At 44.5% G+C, this 17,990-nt stretch overlaps 1 protein-coding gene across 4 annotated transcripts in view; it reads right to left on the reverse strand.

The window, feature by feature from the left end:
- Positions 1–17,990, reverse strand: part of LOC135517161 (hepatocyte nuclear factor 4-gamma-like) — a 38,865-nt gene that overhangs the window by 11,974 nt on the left and 8,901 nt on the right. For 3 of the 4 annotated variants that reach the window (XM_064941215.1, XM_064941214.1, XM_064941216.1), the window contains exons 1-3: positions 17,590–17,956; positions 9,557–9,722; positions 9,174–9,268 (exon numbers count right to left, since the gene is read on the reverse strand). In XM_064941215.1, coding sequence (XP_064797287.1) covers positions 9,174–9,268; positions 9,557–9,722; positions 17,590–17,677 — 349 coding nt within the window. In that variant the 5' untranslated portion in view covers positions 17,678–17,956. Of the gene's footprint in view, positions 1–9,173; positions 9,269–9,556; positions 9,723–17,589; positions 17,957–17,990 lie in introns of those variants that run through there. The other variant, XM_064941217.1, reaches the window with a different exon arrangement.

Genomic DNA, 17,990 nt, shown 5'->3' on the forward strand with positions numbered 1-17,990 from the left:
ACAGCCTCCTAGAGTTAGTTTCTATCTCCCAGCCACATAGTATCTATATTTTCAGCCACTGAGCCTCCAAGAGTAGGTTTAATAAGACTCCCAACGAAGCAGCATCCATAGTTTCAACCTCCCAGCAACTCGTTTCCATTTTTTAAGCCTCCCATCCACCCAGTATCCATAGTTTCAGCATCCAAGCCAACCAACATCCATAGTTTCAGCGACCCAGAATCCATATTTCAGCCTCCCAGCCACACAGTATCCACAGTTTCAGCCTCCCAATCACCCAGCATCCATAGTTTCAGCATCCCAGTCACCAAGCATCCATCGTCCTCCCAGCCACCTGGGGCGGCAGGGTAGCCTAGTGGTTAGAGAGTTGGACTAGCAACCGGAAGGTTGCAAGTTCAAACCACCGAGCTGACAAGGTACAAATCTGTCGTTCTGCCCCTGAACAGGCAGTTAACCCACTGTTCCTAGGCCATCATTGAAAATAAGAATTTGTTCTTAACTGACTTGCCTAGCTTAATAAAGGTAAAATAAAAAATAAAAAATAAATATCCATAGTGTCAGCCACCCAGCATCCATAGTTTCAGCCTCCCAGCCACCCAGCATCCATAGTTTCAGCCTCCCTGCCACCCAGTAAACATGGTTTCAGCCTATCAGTTTCCATAATTTCAGCATCCAAGCCACCCAGCATCCATAGTGTCAGCCTCCCTGCTACCCAGTAAACATGGTTTCAGCCTATCAGTTTCCATCATTCCAGCATCCATAGTTTCAGCCTCCCAGCCAGCCAATATCCATAGTGTCAGCCTCCCAGCCACCCAGCACCCATAGTTTCAGCCTCCCAGTCACCAAGCATCCATCGTTTCAGCCTCCCAGCCAGCCAATATCCATAGTGTCAGCCTCCCAGCCACCCTGTATCCAAAGTTTCAACCTCCCAGTACCAAGTGTTTCAGCCTCCCAACCACCTTGTATGCATAGTTTCAGCTCCCAGCCACCCAGAATCTATAATTTCAGCCACCCAGCATCCATAGTTTAAGCCTCCCTGCCACCCAGTAAACATGGTTTCAGCCTATCAGTTTCCATAATTTCAGCATCCATAGTTTCAGCCTCCCAGCCAGCCAATATCCATAGTGTCAGCCTACCAGCCACCCAGCATCCATAGTTTCAGCCTCCCAGCCAGCCAATATCCATAGTGTCAGCCTCCCAGCCACCCAGCATTCATAGTTTCAGCCTCCCAGCATCCATAGTTTAAGCCTCCCAGCCAGCCAATATCCATAGTGTCAGCCTACCAGCCACCCAGCATTCATAGTTTCAGCCTCCCAGCATCCATAGTTTCAGCCTCCCAGCCAGCCAATATCCATAGTGTCAGCCTCCCAGCCACCCAGCATTCATAGTTTCAGCCTCCCAGCATCCATAGTTTAAGCCTCCCTGCCACCCAGTAAACATGGTTGCAGCCTATCAGTTTCCATCATTTCAGCATCCAAGCCACCCAGCATCCATAGTTTCAGCCTCCCAGGCCACCCAGTATCCATAGTGTCAGCCTCCCAGCCACCCAACATCCATAGTTTCAGCCTCCCAGTCACCAAGCATCCATCGTTTCAGCCTCCCAGCCACCAAATATCCATAGTGTCAGCCTCCCAGCCACCCTGTATCCAAAGTTTCAACCTCCCAGTACCAAGTGTTTCAGCCTCCCAACCACCTTGTATGCATAGTTTCAGCTCCCAGCCACCCAGAATCTATAATTTCAGCCACCCAGCATCCATAGTTTAAGCCTCCCTGCCACCCAGTAAACATGGTTTCAGCCTATCAGTTTCCATAATTTCAGCATCCAAGCCACCCAGCATCCATAGTTTCAGCCTCCCAGCCAGCCAATATCCATAGTGTCAGCCTCCCAGCCACCCAGCATCCATAGTTTCAGCCTCCCAGCCAGCCAATATCCATAGTGTCAGCCTCCCAGCCACCCAGCATTCATAGTTTCAGCCTCCCAGCCACCCTGTATCCAAAGTTTCAGCCTCCCAGTACCAAGTGTTTCAGCCTCCCAACCACCTTGTATCCATAGTTTCAGCTCCCAGCCACCCAGAATCTATAATTTAACCCACTGTTCCTAGGCCATCATTGAAAATAAGAATTTGTTCTTAACTGACTTGCCTAGCTTAATAAAGGTAAAATAAAAAATAAAAAAAATAAATATCCATAGTGTCAGCCACCCAGCACCCATGGTTTCAGCCTCCCTGCCACCCAGTAAACATGGTTTCAGCCTCCCAGCCACCCAGTAAACATGGTTTCAGCCTCCCTGCCACCCAGTAAACATGGTTGCAGCCTATCAGTTTCCATCATTTCAGCATCCAAGCCACCCAGCATCCATAGTGTCAGCCTCCCTGCTACCCAGTAAACATGGTTTCAGCCTATCAGTTTCCATCATTCCAGCATCCATAGTTTCAGCCTCCCAGCCAGCCAATATCCATAGTGTCAGCCTCCCAGCCACCCAGCACCCATAGTTTCAGCCTCCCAGTCACCAAGCATCCATCGTTTCAGCCTCCCTGCTACCCAGTAAACATGGTTTCAGCCTATCAGTTTCCATCATTCCAGCATCCATAGTTTCAGCCTCCCAGCCAGCCAATATCCATAGTGTCAGCCTCCCAGCCACCCAGCACCCATGGTTTCAGCCTCCCTGCCACCCAGTAAACATGGTTTCAGCCTCCCTGCCACCCAGTAAACATAGTTTCAGCCTCCCTGCCACCCAGTAAACATGGTTGCAGCCTATCAGTTTCCATCATTTCAGCATCCAAGCCACCCAGCATCCATAGTGTCAGCCTCCCTGCTACCCAGTAAACATGGTTTCAGCCTATCAGTTTCCATCATTCCAGCATCCATAGTTTCAGCCTCCCAGCCAGCCAATATCCATAGTGTCAGCCTCCCAGCCACCCAGCACCCATAGTTTCAGCCTCCCAGTCACCAAGCATCCATCGTTTCAGCCTCCCAGCCAGCCAACATCCATAGTGTCAGCCTCCCAGCCACCCTGTATCCAAAGTTTCAACCTCCCAGTACCAAGTGTTTCAGCCTCCCAACCACCTTGTATGCATAGTTTCAGCTCCCAGCCACCCAGAATCTATAATTTCAGCCACCCAGCATCCATAGTTTAAGCCTCCCTGCCACCCAGTAAACATGGTTTCAGCCTATCAGTTTCCATAATTTCAGCATCCAAGCCACCCAGCATCCATAGTTTCAGCCTCCCAGGCCACCCAGTATCCATAGTGTCAGCCTACCAGCCACCCAGCATCCATAGTTTCAGCCTCCCAGCCAGCCAATATCCATAGTGTCAGCCTCCCAGCCACCCAGCATTCATAGTTTCAGCCTCCCAGCATCCATAGTTTAAGCCTCCCTGCCACCCAGTAAACATGGTTGCAGCCTATCAGTTTCCATCATTTCAGCATCCAAGCCACCCAGCATCCATAGTTTCAGCCTCCCAGGCCACCCAGTATCCATAGTGTCAGCCTCCCAGCCACCCAACATCCATAGTTTCAGCCTCCCAGTCACCAAGCATCCATCGTTTCAGCCTCCCAGCCACCAAATATCCATAGTGTCAGCCTCCCAGCCACCCTGTATCCAAAGTTTCAACCTCCCAGTACCAAGTGTTTCAGCCTCCCAACCACCTTGTATGCATAGTTTCAGCTCCCAGCCACCCAGAATCTATAATTTCAGCCTCCCAGTCACCAAGCATCCATCATTTCAGCCTCCCAACCACCCAATATCCATTGTTTCAGTTTGCCAGCCACCAAAGCATCCATAGTTTCAACATCCACCACCCAGTAGCCTCCCAGCCACCCAGTTTCCTTCATATCAACGTCCCAGCTACCCAATATCCATAGTGTCAGCCTCCCAGCCACCCAGCAGCCATAGCTTCAACCTCCCAGTCATGGAGCATTCATAGTTTCAGCATCAAATCCACCCAGCATCCAAAATGTAAGCTTCCCAGTCACCAAGCATTCACAGTTTCAACCTTCCAGCATCCCAGCATTCATAGTTTCAGCCTCCCAGCATCCATAGTTTCAGCCTCCCAGCCACCCTGTATCCAAAGTTTCAGCCTCCCAGTACCAAGTGTTTCAGCCTCCCAACCACCTTGTATCCAAAGTTTCAGCTCCCAGCCACCCAGAATCCATAGTTTCAACCTCCCATCGACCCAGTATCCATAATGTCAGCCTCCCAGCCACCCTGTATCCATAATTTCAGCCTCCCAGCAGCCAAACATCAATAGTTTCAGCCAACCAGACACCCAGTATCCATAGTTTCACTCTCCCATCCACCCACTATCCATAGTTTAAGCCTTCCAGTCACCCGGCATTCACAGTTTCAGCCACCCATCCACCCAGTAGCCATAGTTCCATCCTCCCAGTCACCAAGCATCCATAGTTTCAGACTCTCAGCAACCCAGTGTCCATAGTTCAGCCTCCCAGCCAAGCATAATCCATATTTTCAGCCTCCCAGCCACCTTGTATCCAAGGTTACCGCTCCATGCCACCCAGAATCCATACATTCAGCCACCCAGCATCCATAGTTTAAGCCTCCCAGCCACCCACTATGCATAGTTTCATCCTCCCAATATCCATCATTTCAGCCTCCCAGCTACCCAGAATCCATATTTTCAGCCTCCCAGCCACCCAGTATCCATAGTTTCAGGCTCCCAACAACCCAGCATCCACATATTCAGCCACCCAGCATCCATAGTTTCAGCCTCCCAGTATCCATCATTTCAGCCTCCCAGCCACCCAAGATCCATAGTTTCAGCCTCCCAGTATCCATTTTTTCAGCCTCCCAGCCAAACAGCATCCATAGTTTCAGCCTCCCAGTATCCATCATTTCAGCCTCCCAGCCACCCAGTATCCATAGTTTCAGGCTCCCAACAACCCAGCATCCACATATTCAGCCACCCAGCATCCATAGTTTCAGCCTCCCAGTATCCATCATTTCAGCCTCCCAGCCACCCAAGATCCATAGTTTCAGCCTCCCAGTATCCATTTTTTCAGCCTCCCAGCCAAACAGCATCCATAGTTTCAGCCTCCCAGTATCCATCATTTCAGCCTCCCAGCCACCCAGGATCCATAGTTTCAGCCTCCCAGCCACCCAGTATCCATCATTTCAGCCTCCCAGCCACCCAGTATCCATCATTTCAGCCTCCCAGCTACCCAGTATGCATAGTTTAAGCCTCCCAGCTACCCAGTATGCATAGTTTCAGCCTCTCAGCAACCCAGTATCCATAGTTTCAGCCTCTCAGCAACCCTGTATCCATAGTTTCAGCCTCCCAGTATCCATCGTTTTAGCTTCCCAGCTACCCAGCATCCATAGGTTTAACATCGAAGCCGCCCAGAATACATAGTTTCAGCCTTCCAACCAGCAAATATGCATATTCCAACCACCCAATATCCAGCCTCTCAGCAGCCAGTATCCATATTTTCAGCCACCCAGTATCCATAGTTTATACCTCCCAGCTACCCAGCATCCATAGTTTCAGCCTCCCAACCACCCAGAATCGATAGTTTCAGCCTCCAGAATCCATAGTTTCAGGCTCCCAGCAACCCAGCATCCAAATATTCAGCCTCCCAGCAACCCAGAATACATATTTTCAGCCTCCCAGCCACCCAGGATCCATAGTTCAGCCTCCCAGCCACCCAGGATCCATAGGTTCAACCTCCCAGCCACCCAGATTCCATAGTTTTAGCCACAAAGCATTCCATAGTTTAAGCCACCCAGCATCCATAGTTTCAGGCTTCAAGCCACCCAGTATACATATTTTCAGCCTCCCAGTATCCCAGCTACACAGTGTTCGTAGTCTCAGCCTGCCAGCCACATAGTATCGATAGTTTCAACCTCCCAGCTACCCAGTATCCATAGTTTCAGCCTCCTAGTATCCATCATTTCAACCTCCCAGCCACCCAGCATCCCTAGTTTCAACATCCCACCCACCCAGTATACATAGTTTCAGCTCTCAACAACCCAGAATACATAGATTCAGCCTCCAGGGATCCATCGTTTTAGCCTCCCAGCCACCCAGCATCCATAGTTTCAAACTCCCATCCACCCAGTATCCATACTTTCATCCACCCAGCATCCTTACAGTGGTTCCTCCTTTAAAAGTTGCGTTATACTGCAGTACACCTTGTATGCTGCTGCAGCATTCTGTGGCATATTATTTGATTTGTCAGCCATTGATTCTGTTAATAGGTTAAACATTTCACTTTAAATTCCACGTATCCTGAAAATGACATCTGCTGCTTTAGATCGAACTGTCATATCTCAGTTATTGTTTTCATAGATACAAAAAATAAGCTATTTTATTTACTTTCAGAGTGCGAGCTGACCAAGGGGTCAAAAGTTTAGATATTGCCAGATGTATGTTCACTGTCTGAGGAACAGGCCGGGGAAGCTTTATTGCTGGCAAAAGTGTCCATAACCAGAAGTTAACTGTTCAGTGTTCTTTTTCTCTCTTCCTCGCAGCCTGTCTTGTTGTACATGGAACTTGTTTCACATTCATTCATTAAAAAACCCTTAAGATGTCAGCTGCTAATTTTCAGATTTACACCACATAAACACTCAGCCATTTTCACTGAACTATCAAGCCCCTGTTGCTACCAAGTCATAAGTTCCCTGGGGGTTAGCCTTGCAATAACCAAGTGGTGAGACGCATAGCCCTCTATATTTAAATGTTACAGGTACACTCAGATAGGTGTCTGCGTCACATACAGTCCGTAACCACTCACAGAGGCACACACAACTTGCATTTCTATAAACCCTGACCCAACTCAGTGTTCATTCTTCATGGAGGAAGACCACAGGACCACAGAGATTAGGTCTAAAGAGATGCTTTACATTGACACACAGATAGAGATGTAGTAGTCCCAGCGTTAATGATCCAAGGTCAGTGTTGCATTTCACCTCCTGATGATTATCATGACTGACTGTGTTAGAATAAAAAAACATAAAAAGCTTAATCACGCCCTCTCTCTATCCACCTGTCTCTTGTCTGCAGGTATGTGTTGATGTGAGAGAGGATGCCAACCTCAGTCCCGTCATCGCCACCTCACCCACTACTATGATAACCTTTGGGCCGACTGGAAGCCCGGGCAGGTTAGGAGACACCACTAGAGACACTATTATGTAATTGTGATGAACTGAGAGAATATTAGGGTAGCACTGTGATTCATTAATCATATGCTATCTTCCCTGTTGCTCTGTTTGACCTCATTCCTTTCCTGTCTTCTACACCCCCCTTTCCCCACCTCCTCTTTCTTCCTCTTCTGTTTATAATGCACACCATATGTGCTTTGAAGTACAGATTGAACTTGTATTTATAATATAATATTACAATTATAATATTTATAATGCATGTATTATGTATTTATAACACCTGGATAATGAACTTCTTTCAATAAAGCGTTTCGCATTCTCCACTGGTTGAAATTAAGTATCGCATTGAAATACTATCCTGTGTCCTCAGATGAATGCAGATGAAGGGAGTGAGATATGTATAGGAAATGTAGTGTACTATTTTTATCTGTATATATGAATTACAAATCATCCTTTACTTAAACCATGTTTCTAGTCTTTTGCATATTTACAATGTGTAATCATTGATGTCCCAGGAGCAGGAGTGGTAAACCCTGTTGAAGAGTATCATTATAATACATACTGTACATGCAGACACAGCATCATTCAAATAATGGAGTTTGATTCACCTGGTATTGGATATGACTGAAAAAATAATGTCTCACAGAGATGCATACCTGAAACGCACCTTTATTTGCCAAGGAAGAGTAAATGATCAGTGAATATATTCAATGTACAGGCTACAATGTGGGGATCTCATGTGTGGTAATAACTACAGTACATGTATATAGGACTTGCATCATTGGCACAATAAAGTTATTATATTCTACTCTATCCATAGGCTTCATTAATGTCAATCAGACTTGAAGTCAATACATCAACTATGATTGCTGAGGTTCATATGTTCTGAACTAATATTCATACCAAACGTTTTAGGGTCCATAAACAGATCGGCTACATACTGTAGCTACACATCCATAGGCATACAGTTATTTTCAACCTCAACTGCACAATAAGAAAATAAATAGTTAGCTAGCTATGTTACTTCAGCTGCATTGCATGGCAAATATTAGCAAGGCAAGCTTACACAATTGTACAGTATATTCAATTTGCAGTAAATGCTTTAGCAAGCTAGATTCTTTGCATCCACTGTTTCACAAGACGACAGCCTGGTTTGCTGGTTTTCTCAGGAGTCCCTAAAACATTAAACAACACAAATTACAATTTCATACTCATGTCATAACACTAGCTAGCTAGCTGGCTAATGTTAGCTAGTCAGCTAACTTGCTAAATAGCGAATTTCGTAAATTAACTTAATGAAAAATATGCACAATCGTTTGTCTCTATATTAACTTACATATTCCTCTCCATTCTACATTTTTTGCTTGACTTGTTATGGCATTATAATTACTTGCATTTGCTTCCACCATAATGTTTTGTCAGCCATCTTCGCTGAAGAAGGTCACCAGCGACGGATGGCTCACGTCAAATTCGTCATTGGAACGACTCGATATGATTGGTCATATGAACACCTTTGGACCTTTGAGTGCTCTAACTCCCCCTTGCGGTGGTCTGGAACAATGAAACTGGATACCTCTAAGTCCCGTGGTGTAAGCTTGCAACTTTTAAAGGAGGAACCACTGTAGTTTCAGGCTCCCAGCCACCTAGTATACATAGTTTCAGCCTCCCAGTATCTATCGTTTCAGCCTCCCAGTCACCCAGTATCTTTAGATTCAACCTCCCAACCACCCAGCATCCATAGTTTCAGCCTCCCAACCACCCAGTATCTTTAGATTCAACCTCCCAACCACCCAGTATCCATAGTTTCAGCCACCCAGCCACCCAGCAACAATAGTGTCAGTCACCCAGCAACTATAGTTTCAGCCTCCCAGTATCCATAGTTGCAGCCTCCCAGCCACCCAACATTCATAGTTTCAGCATCCCAGCCCTGATTCCCTCCTCACACTGACTGCTTCACTTTTCCTCTTGTAATATGTTGAATGTGCAAGTACAGAGTTAGTGCTGGGCTGTAAAAAAAAGTCTGTATTGATATTCAGTAGTACTGGTTTGATGTGGCCAACCTTCCTTCTTCATGCCAGCTCTGAAACACTGGTGGAGCCTGCAGAACCGACACTGGTTCCTCTTGTCCTTGTCGACCACACACTGACGGTTAAACCTGGAGACGCACAGACAGATACACATACAGGATCCCTGTCAATATCTGAACACTATGGGCCTTCCTTGTAGTTCTGTACATTCCAGCATTACCGACTAGTGACTTCTCTACTTGCAGCAGCGTAAGGAATACTGTAACGTTAACATCTCATATTATGTCTGTTGTTATCACAGACATAGGCTCTGGTGAATGCAGCTGTAGGCTGAACACACACACACACACACACACACACACACACACACACACACACACACACACACACACACACACACACACACACACACCTACCTGCAGGAGTAGATGTGGTTCTTGCGTATGGAACGTCTGAAGAACCCTTTACATCCGTCACAGCTGGAAGCTCCATAGTGTTTCCCTGTAGCTTTGTCTCCACAGATAGCACAGTTACCGTCCACTACATCTGCCTGGGACAGGCCCAGCTCCGCTGGCATACTGTCTAGAACACACACATTACCCAAAGACTGGGTTAGTCTGCTGAGCTTAACACTAGGTGTTAGTGCAGGGGAGCTAATGCACATTTTATGGTCACAGTAAAGGTTGCACACACGAGCGCACAAACGCATACACACATCCTTCTGGCATCAGAAAAACCTCTTCAGTTCAAATAGGGAAATCAGTCGTTTTGTTCATGGGAAATCAAGGCGTCTTGGCAGAGGAAGATAAGGGCAGGGACTCTATAGCTTTGTGCTAGCTGACTGCTATCTGCCTATTACAGTATGGGGGACAGTGGGAACTAGTTTAGGACAGCTTTGGGTGCTTTCATCTGGTTTATTTGTTGAAATTGTGGTGTTGAGGTTGTGCCTAGTGGTTAGTGGTTCTTTTTTTATTCTTCTTGTTTTATTTGTAATGTACATTTATCTTCCTGTTTGTGTGAAAATGTTTTGTACTCAGGGCACTATTGGGTATGACACTGGTCTCGATTGGGCTACTCTAAGTAAATCAAAATTAATACAAAATCTGAGATAAATGTGAAAGACAGCAATAATTTTAAACCACCATGTTAAAAACCATGTTATCTAGGTTTATAGTGCCCTGAGTACAAATCTAGTTTTTTTGTATCTACATGGCATCATGTCAAATCAAATCAAAGTTTATTTGTCACGTGCGCCGAATACAACAGGTGTAGACCTTACAGTAAATTGCTTACTTACAGGCTCTAAATAATAGTGCAAAAAAAGGTATTAGGTGAACAATAGGTAAGTAAAGAAATAAAACAAAGGTTAAAAAAACAGGCCATATACAGTAGCGAGGCTATAAAAGAAGAGAGGCTACATACTGACACTGGTTAGTCAGGCTGATTGAGGTAGTATGTCCATGTAGATATGGTTAGTGGCTATGCATATATGAGATACGAAGTCAAGAGAAGGGGCCTCAAAACTCTAGAACCAGGCCAAGTCACAACCCCTGCAGACCCAGACTGAGAACAAGAGCCAGTATATTGAGACAAAGACCAAGGCCACATGTGGTCTGAAGTGTTCTCAAGACCAAACCCATCAGATCACATTACAACAAAGATAACAAACTCAGGAATATATCTAATCTAAAGTAATTTGTCCATTCATATCTCTACTCACACCAGACATATTCCTGCATATACCAACCATGTCCAAGGTGGAAGAATACATCTTGACAATGCCAAAGAGAATAAAGTAAATGTTTGACCAACTTCCCTTTAATATTCCTTTTATCAGTCGTGTTGAGATAACATCAGTGGATGTCCCAACTTCTTTTCATACTGTCGGCCCACAATAAACCTGTCTTTATGACACACTGCAGATCCCTATCGAAACAGACCTCTTCTCATTCATGGATTATGAATTAATGGATAAATACAATATTCAACTGTTTTTTTTAAGTGCATTAGGGATTGTGAGTGTATAAGCAGAATGACAAATGACAATCATCAATGTTATCCAGACAGGTGAAGCTGCTCTAATTTAGCCCCATGGAGCTGAATGGCAAAAGTAATTGTGTGCATATTTTAGCAATTTGATTGTGTTCTCCACACCGCATTTCTCCACACCACATTTTAAGCCATCAGTGTGCATTACAGAGCAATTATCTATGGAAATACAGCCATGGAGCTGGTTGGCGGCCATATTGGAAGACTGCCGCCCTGGAAAATCAAATCACATTGTAATTATCACATGCTTCTTAAACAACAGGTGCAAATGCTTACTTAATTAATGCTTACATTCCAACAATGCAGAGAGACAAATTATAAGGAATAAATACACAATGAGAAATTATAAGTTGGTTCGGTACCAATACCGAGTCGATGTGCATAGGTACGAGGTAATTGAGGTAATATGTACGTGTAGTTAGAGGTAAAGTCACTATACACAGATAATAAACCGAGAGTAGCAGCGGCGTATAAATGGGAGTGGGGGAGGGGTCAATGCAGATAGTCCGGGTAGCCATTTGATTAGCTGTTCAGGAGTCTTATGGCTTTGGGTAGAAGCTGTTAAGAAGCCTTTTGGACTTAGACTTGGCGCTCCGGTACCGCTTGCCGTGCGGTAGCAGAGAGAACAGTCTATGACTAGGGTGGCTGGAGTCTTTGGCAATTTATATACACCGCCTGGTATAGAGGTCCTGGATGGCAGGAAGCTTGGCCCCCGGGATGTACTAGGCTGTACGCACTACCCTCTATAGTGCCCTAAGGTCAAGAGGACAAGCAGTTGCCATACCAGGTGGTGATGCAACCAGTCAGGATCCTCTCAATGGTGCAGCTGTAGAACATTTTGAAGATCTGAGGACTCATGACAAATCTTGTCACTATCCTGAGAGGGAATAGGCTATTTCGTACCCTATTCACGACTGTCTTGGTGTGTTTGGACAATGATAGTTTGTTGGTGATGTGGACACCAAGGAACATGAAGCTCTCAACCTGCTCTACTTCAGCCCGGTCGATGAGAATGGGGCGTGCTCAGCCCTCCTTTTCCTGTAGTCCATGATCATCTCCTTTGTCTTGATCATGTTGCGGGAGTGTTTGTTATCCTTGCACCACACTGCCAGCTCTCTGACCTGCTCCCTATAGGCTGTCTCATCGTTGTCGGTGATCAGGCCTGTTGTGTCATCGGCAGTCCTGTAGCTTAGCATCTGCGTCATCTGACCACTTCCGTATTGAGCGAGTCACTTGTACTCCTTGCTTTAATTTTGCTTCTAACCAGGAATGAGGAGGATAGAGTTATGGTCAGATTTGCCAAATGGAGGGCGAAGGAGAGCTTTGTATGCATCTCTGTGTGTGGAGTAAAGGTGGTCTAGAGTTATTTTCCCTCTGGTTGCACATGTAACATGCTGGTAGAAATGAGGTAAAATGGGTTTTAGCTTCCCTGCATTAAAGACCTTGGTCACTTGGAGCGCCGCCTCAGATTTGCCAAATGGAGGGCGAAGGAGAGCTTTGTATGCATCTCTGTGTGTGGAGTAAAGGTGGTCTAGAGTTATTTTCCCTCTGGTTGCACATGTAACATGCTGGTAGAAATGAGGTAAAATGGGTTTTAGCTTCCCTGCATTAAAGACCTCGGTCACTTGGAGCGCCGCCTCAGGATGAGCATGTTCTTCTTTGCTTTTGGCCTTATACAACTCTTTGAGTGTGGTCTTCGTGTCAGCATTGGTTTGTTGTGGTACATAGACAGCTACGGAAACATATAAATGAAAACTCTCTTGGTAAATAGTGTGGTCTACAGCTTATCATGAGATAATCTACATCAGGTGAGCAAAACCTCGAGGCTTCCTTGATATTCGATTTCTTGCACCAGCTGTAATTGACAAATAGACACAGACCGCCACCCCTTGTCTTACAGCTGTTCTATCTTGCCGATGTACGGAGAACCCAGCCAGCTGTATATTATCCATGTCGTCGTTCAGCCACAACTCGGTGAAACATAAGATAATATAATTTTTATTTCCCATTGGTTGGATATTCTTGACCAGAGCTCATTCAGTTTATTATCCAATGATTGCACGTTGGCTAATAGGACTGATGGTAGAGTCGGATTACCCACTTGCCGTCGGATCCTTGCAAGGCACCCCGACCTACGTCCCCAATATCTTAGTTTCTTGTTCATGTGAATTTGGGCTTTTGTCCGGGGTCTGAATTAAGTCCTTTGCGTCTGACTCGTTAAAGCAAAAATCTTCATCCAGTATGAGGCACCACCGTTGTGCCGTAAGCAACCTTAATGATGGTGTTGGAGTCGTGCGCTGTCGCACAGTCGTGGGAGAACAGGGAGTACAGGAAGGGACTAAACATGCACCCCTGAGGGGCATCCGTGTTGAGGGTCAGCGTGGCAGATGTGTTGTTGCATACTCTCACCACCCTAGGGGTGGCCCATCAGTAATTCCAGAATCTAGTTGTAGAGGTAAGGGTTTAGTCCCAGGGTCCTGAACTTAGTGATGAGCTTGGAGGAACAATGAGCTGAGGTCAATTAACTGCATTCTCATATAGGTGTTCCTCTTGTCCAGGTGGTAAAGGGCAGGGTGGAGTGTAAAATAAATTGCATGGATCTGTTGAGGTCGTATGTGAATTTGAGTGGATACAGGGTGTCTGGGATGATGGAGTTGATGTGAGCCATGACCAGTCTTTCAAAGCATTTCATGGCTAGAGATACAATTTTAGTCGGAAGTTTACATACACCTTAGCCAAATACATTTAAACTCCGTTTTTCACAATTCCTGACATTTAATCCTAGTAATAATTCCCTGTCCCTTAGGTCAGTTAGGATCACCACTTTATTTTAAGAATGTGAAATGTCAGAATAATAGTAGAGATAATTATTTATTTCAGATTTATTTCTTTCACCACATTTCCAGTGGGTCAGTGTAACGGCTGTTTGAAGAAGAGGACTAAGGTGCAGCGTGGTACGTGTTCATGATTTCTAATAAAACTGAACACTAGAACAAAAAAATAACAAAATAGAACAAACAAAACAGTTATGTCTGGTGCAGACACACAAAACAGAAAATAACTAACCACAAAACACAGGTAGGAAAAGGCTACCTAAGTATGGTTCTCAATCAGAGACAACGATTGACAGCTGCCTCTGATTGAGAACCACACCTGGCCAAACACAGAAATAGAAAAAATAGAACACAAAACATAGAATGCCCACCCCAACTCATGCCGCCTGACCAAACCAAAATAGAGACAAAAAGGATCTCTAAGGTCAGGGTGTGACAGTCAGAAGTTTACATGATTTATTTGAGCTTTTATTTATTTCATCACAAGGGTCAGAAGTTTACATACACTCAATTAGTATTTGGTAGCATTGCCATTAAAATTTTAGCCAGGTTCAAATGTTTCATGTAGCCTTTCACAAGCTTCCAACAATAAGTTGGGTGAATTTTGGCCCATTCCTCCTGACAAAGCTGGTGTAACTGAGTCAGGTTTGTAGGCCTCCTTGCTCGCACACACTTTTTCAGTTCTGCCCACAAATGTTCTATGTGATTGAGGTCAGGGCATTGTGATGGCCACTCCAATACCTTGAATTTGTTGTCCGTAAGCCATTTTGCCACAATTTTGGAAGTATGCTTGGGGTCATTGTCCATTTGGAAGACCCATTTGCAACCAAGCTTTAACTTCCTGACTGATGTCTTGAGATTTTGCTTCAACATATGCACATAATTTTCCAACATCATGATGCTGATCTATTTTGTGAAGCGCACCAGTCCCTCCTGCAGCAAAGGACCCCCACAACATGAAGCTGCCACCCCCGTGCTTCACAGTTGGGATGGTATTCTTCGGCTTGCAAGCCTCCCACTTTCTCCTCCAAACCTAACAATGGTCATTATGGCCATTATTTTTGTTTCATCAGACCAGAGGACATTTCTCCAAAAAGTACGGTCTTTGTCCCCATGTGCAGTTGCAAACCGTAGTCTGGCTTTTTTCGTGGCGGTTTTTGAGCAGTGGCTTCTTCCTTGCTGAATGGCCTTTCAGATTATATCAAGATAGGTTTTGTTTTACTGAGGATATAGATACTTGTGTACCAGCATCTTCACAAGGTCCTTTGCTGTTATTCTGGGATTGATTTGCACTTTTCGCACCAAAGTATGTTCATCTCCAGGAGACAGATCACATCTCCTTCCTGAGCAGTATGACGGCTGCGTGGTCCCATGGTGTTTATACTTGCATACTATTGTTTGTACAGATGAACATGGTACCTCCAGGCATTTGGAAATTGCTCCCAAGGATGAACCAGACTTGTGGAGGTCTAAAGCTTCTAAAGCCATGACATAATTTTCTGGAATTTTCCCAGCTGTTTAAAAGCACAGTCAACTTAGTGTATGCAAACTTCTGACCCACTGAAATTATGATACAGTGAATTACAAGTTAAATAATCTGTCTGTTGTTAGATTAATAGTGTTGAAATTAGTTGTGTCGTGCACACAGTAGTTGTCCTAACCGGCTTTCCAAAACTATAGTTTGTTAACCTCTTGCGACGAGCAAACCCATATCCGGGAGCATAATCATAGCCGCAAACGCATTAGCATAACGCAGCGGACATAAATACGCAAAAATTCGCAAATGAAATGAAATAAATATATTCAAACACAAGCTTAGCCTTTTGTTAACAACACTGTCTTCTCAGATTTTCAAAATATGCGTTACAGCCAACGCTAGACAAGCATTTGTGTAAGTTTATCATGGCATAATGCTTTGCTAGGCTCTGCTGGCAGCAGGCAACATTTTCACGAAAATAAGAAAAGCAACCGAATTAAGTAATTTACATTTGAAGAACTTCAGATGCTTTCACTCAGGAGACTCCTAGTTAGATAGCAAATGTTCCTTTTTCCAAAAATATTATTTTTGTAGGCGAAATAGCTCCCGTTTCTTCATCATCCTTGGCTGGGAAATCAACCGGAAAATGCTGCAACTATAATGCCAAACTTTTTTCAAAATTTGCTCCATAATATTGACAGAAACACGGCAAACATATATATTCGATAATATATCCGTCGAGGCAATTGGTTTCTCATAAGAAGCGATTGGAAAAATGGCTGCCTCTGTATTTTACGCGAGATTTTCTGCGGGAGACACCATGTGACCACATGCTATATATGGTCCCTTACAGCCATTCTTCAATGGAAAAGACGTCACAATGCTGTAGACACCTTGGGGAAAACGTGGAAAACGTAAGCTCATTCGTAGCTCATTCACAGCCATATAAGGAGTCATTGGCATGAGGCGGTTTCAAAAAATGCGGCACTTCCTGGTTGGATTTTTATCTGGGTTTTGCCTGTAACATCAGTTCTGTGGCACTCACAGACAATATCTTTGCAGTTTTGGAAACGTCAGAGTGTTTTCTTTTCAAGTCAATTATATGCATAGTCAAGCATCTTTTCGTGACAAAATATATTGTTTAAAACGGGAACGTTTTTCATCCAAAAATTTTAATAGCGCCCCCTAATTAAATTTGTAGAATTGTTGAAAACGAGTTTTAATGACTCCATCTTAAGACTATGTAAACGTCTGACTTCAACTGTACACCTGTTCTGAAAGGCCCCAGAGTCTGCAACACCACTAAGCAAGGGGCACCAGTGGAGATTGGAGTATCTGTCCACAGAGCTGGGTTTTACGGAAGAGTGGCCAGAAAAAAAGCCATTGCTTAAAGAATAACATAAGCAACATGGTGTTCGACAAAAGGCATGTGGGAGACTCCCCAAATCACTGTATTTAACTTGTGTAAAAAGATACTTTGAAAGTGAAAATATTCCAATTTTACTGCCATTTCCGTTGATGTTTTTTCATCATTGTTGTGCTCATCAAGGTAAAAACAAAGAATATTTGGTTATTGTTGTTGACCAAATTTGCTCCTCTAAAACCAATACAAAAATGTTAAGCTATTTGAAGCCATGTAGACCCAACACAAGGGAAGCCATGACCCAAAATGCATTATCACCATTGACCTTTAAGGCCGACGCATGCCTTTGCTGAAATGGCGCTATATCAGGTTTTGTTCAGCAAGACAAATTATGCAGGTGTGCCAATTTTTACGCTTTTATACCATGTTGAACAATATAGTATTTTTCGGGAGCTTATCTACTGGACTAAATGTACAATATCACATTTGAATGTTTATATTCAAGCTTACAAGGAAAAAGGTCAAGTTGACTTTAGGCTTTTTACTGAAGTGAGAATTCAGATATTGTATTTCTACTAATCATTTATTGACTGCAGGTAGAGGGATCAGGATAAAGCATATCTGACCTTACATTTCAGAAGACACAAAATGACCACACAGATATGTTGCTAGCACCTGTTAACTTGTCATTTTAGCAGACCGTGTGTGTGTGTCCAGTCCACTCACCTCCCCCACCATAGAGGATGTCAGCGTGTTCAAAGCCCAGGCTGCTGTACGTTGGGTCCAGTCCCTCACTGTAGTTGGCTACATCCATGTCCAACAAGGAGTTACTCACTGACACAGACGGATACTTCAACCCTCACTTTCTATCCCTCTGTCACTGTCCTTTTCTCTCCCTCTTTCTCTCTTTACCTCTTTTCCTCTGCCTCCCTTTTCTCTGTCTCCCTTCAATTTGTTCCAATGTATTTTCCGAGCGCTATTTCTATTCCTTTACCACTTCCTGTCTGCCTCGGTCTCCCTACCCTTCTCTTCCTCTCTCTTTTTCGTATTCCTCTGTCACATTCAGTTCTTCCACCGTCTGGAGTGTAGAAGGTAAACTAAGTTCCCTGCCATTTGATTGGTACTTT

The sequence above is a fragment of the Oncorhynchus masou genome, chromosome 28, assembly GCF_036934945.1.
Source record: "Oncorhynchus masou masou isolate Uvic2021 chromosome 28, UVic_Omas_1.1, whole genome shotgun sequence".
Classification (NCBI taxonomy): Eukaryota; Metazoa; Chordata; class Actinopteri; order Salmoniformes; family Salmonidae; genus Oncorhynchus; species Oncorhynchus masou.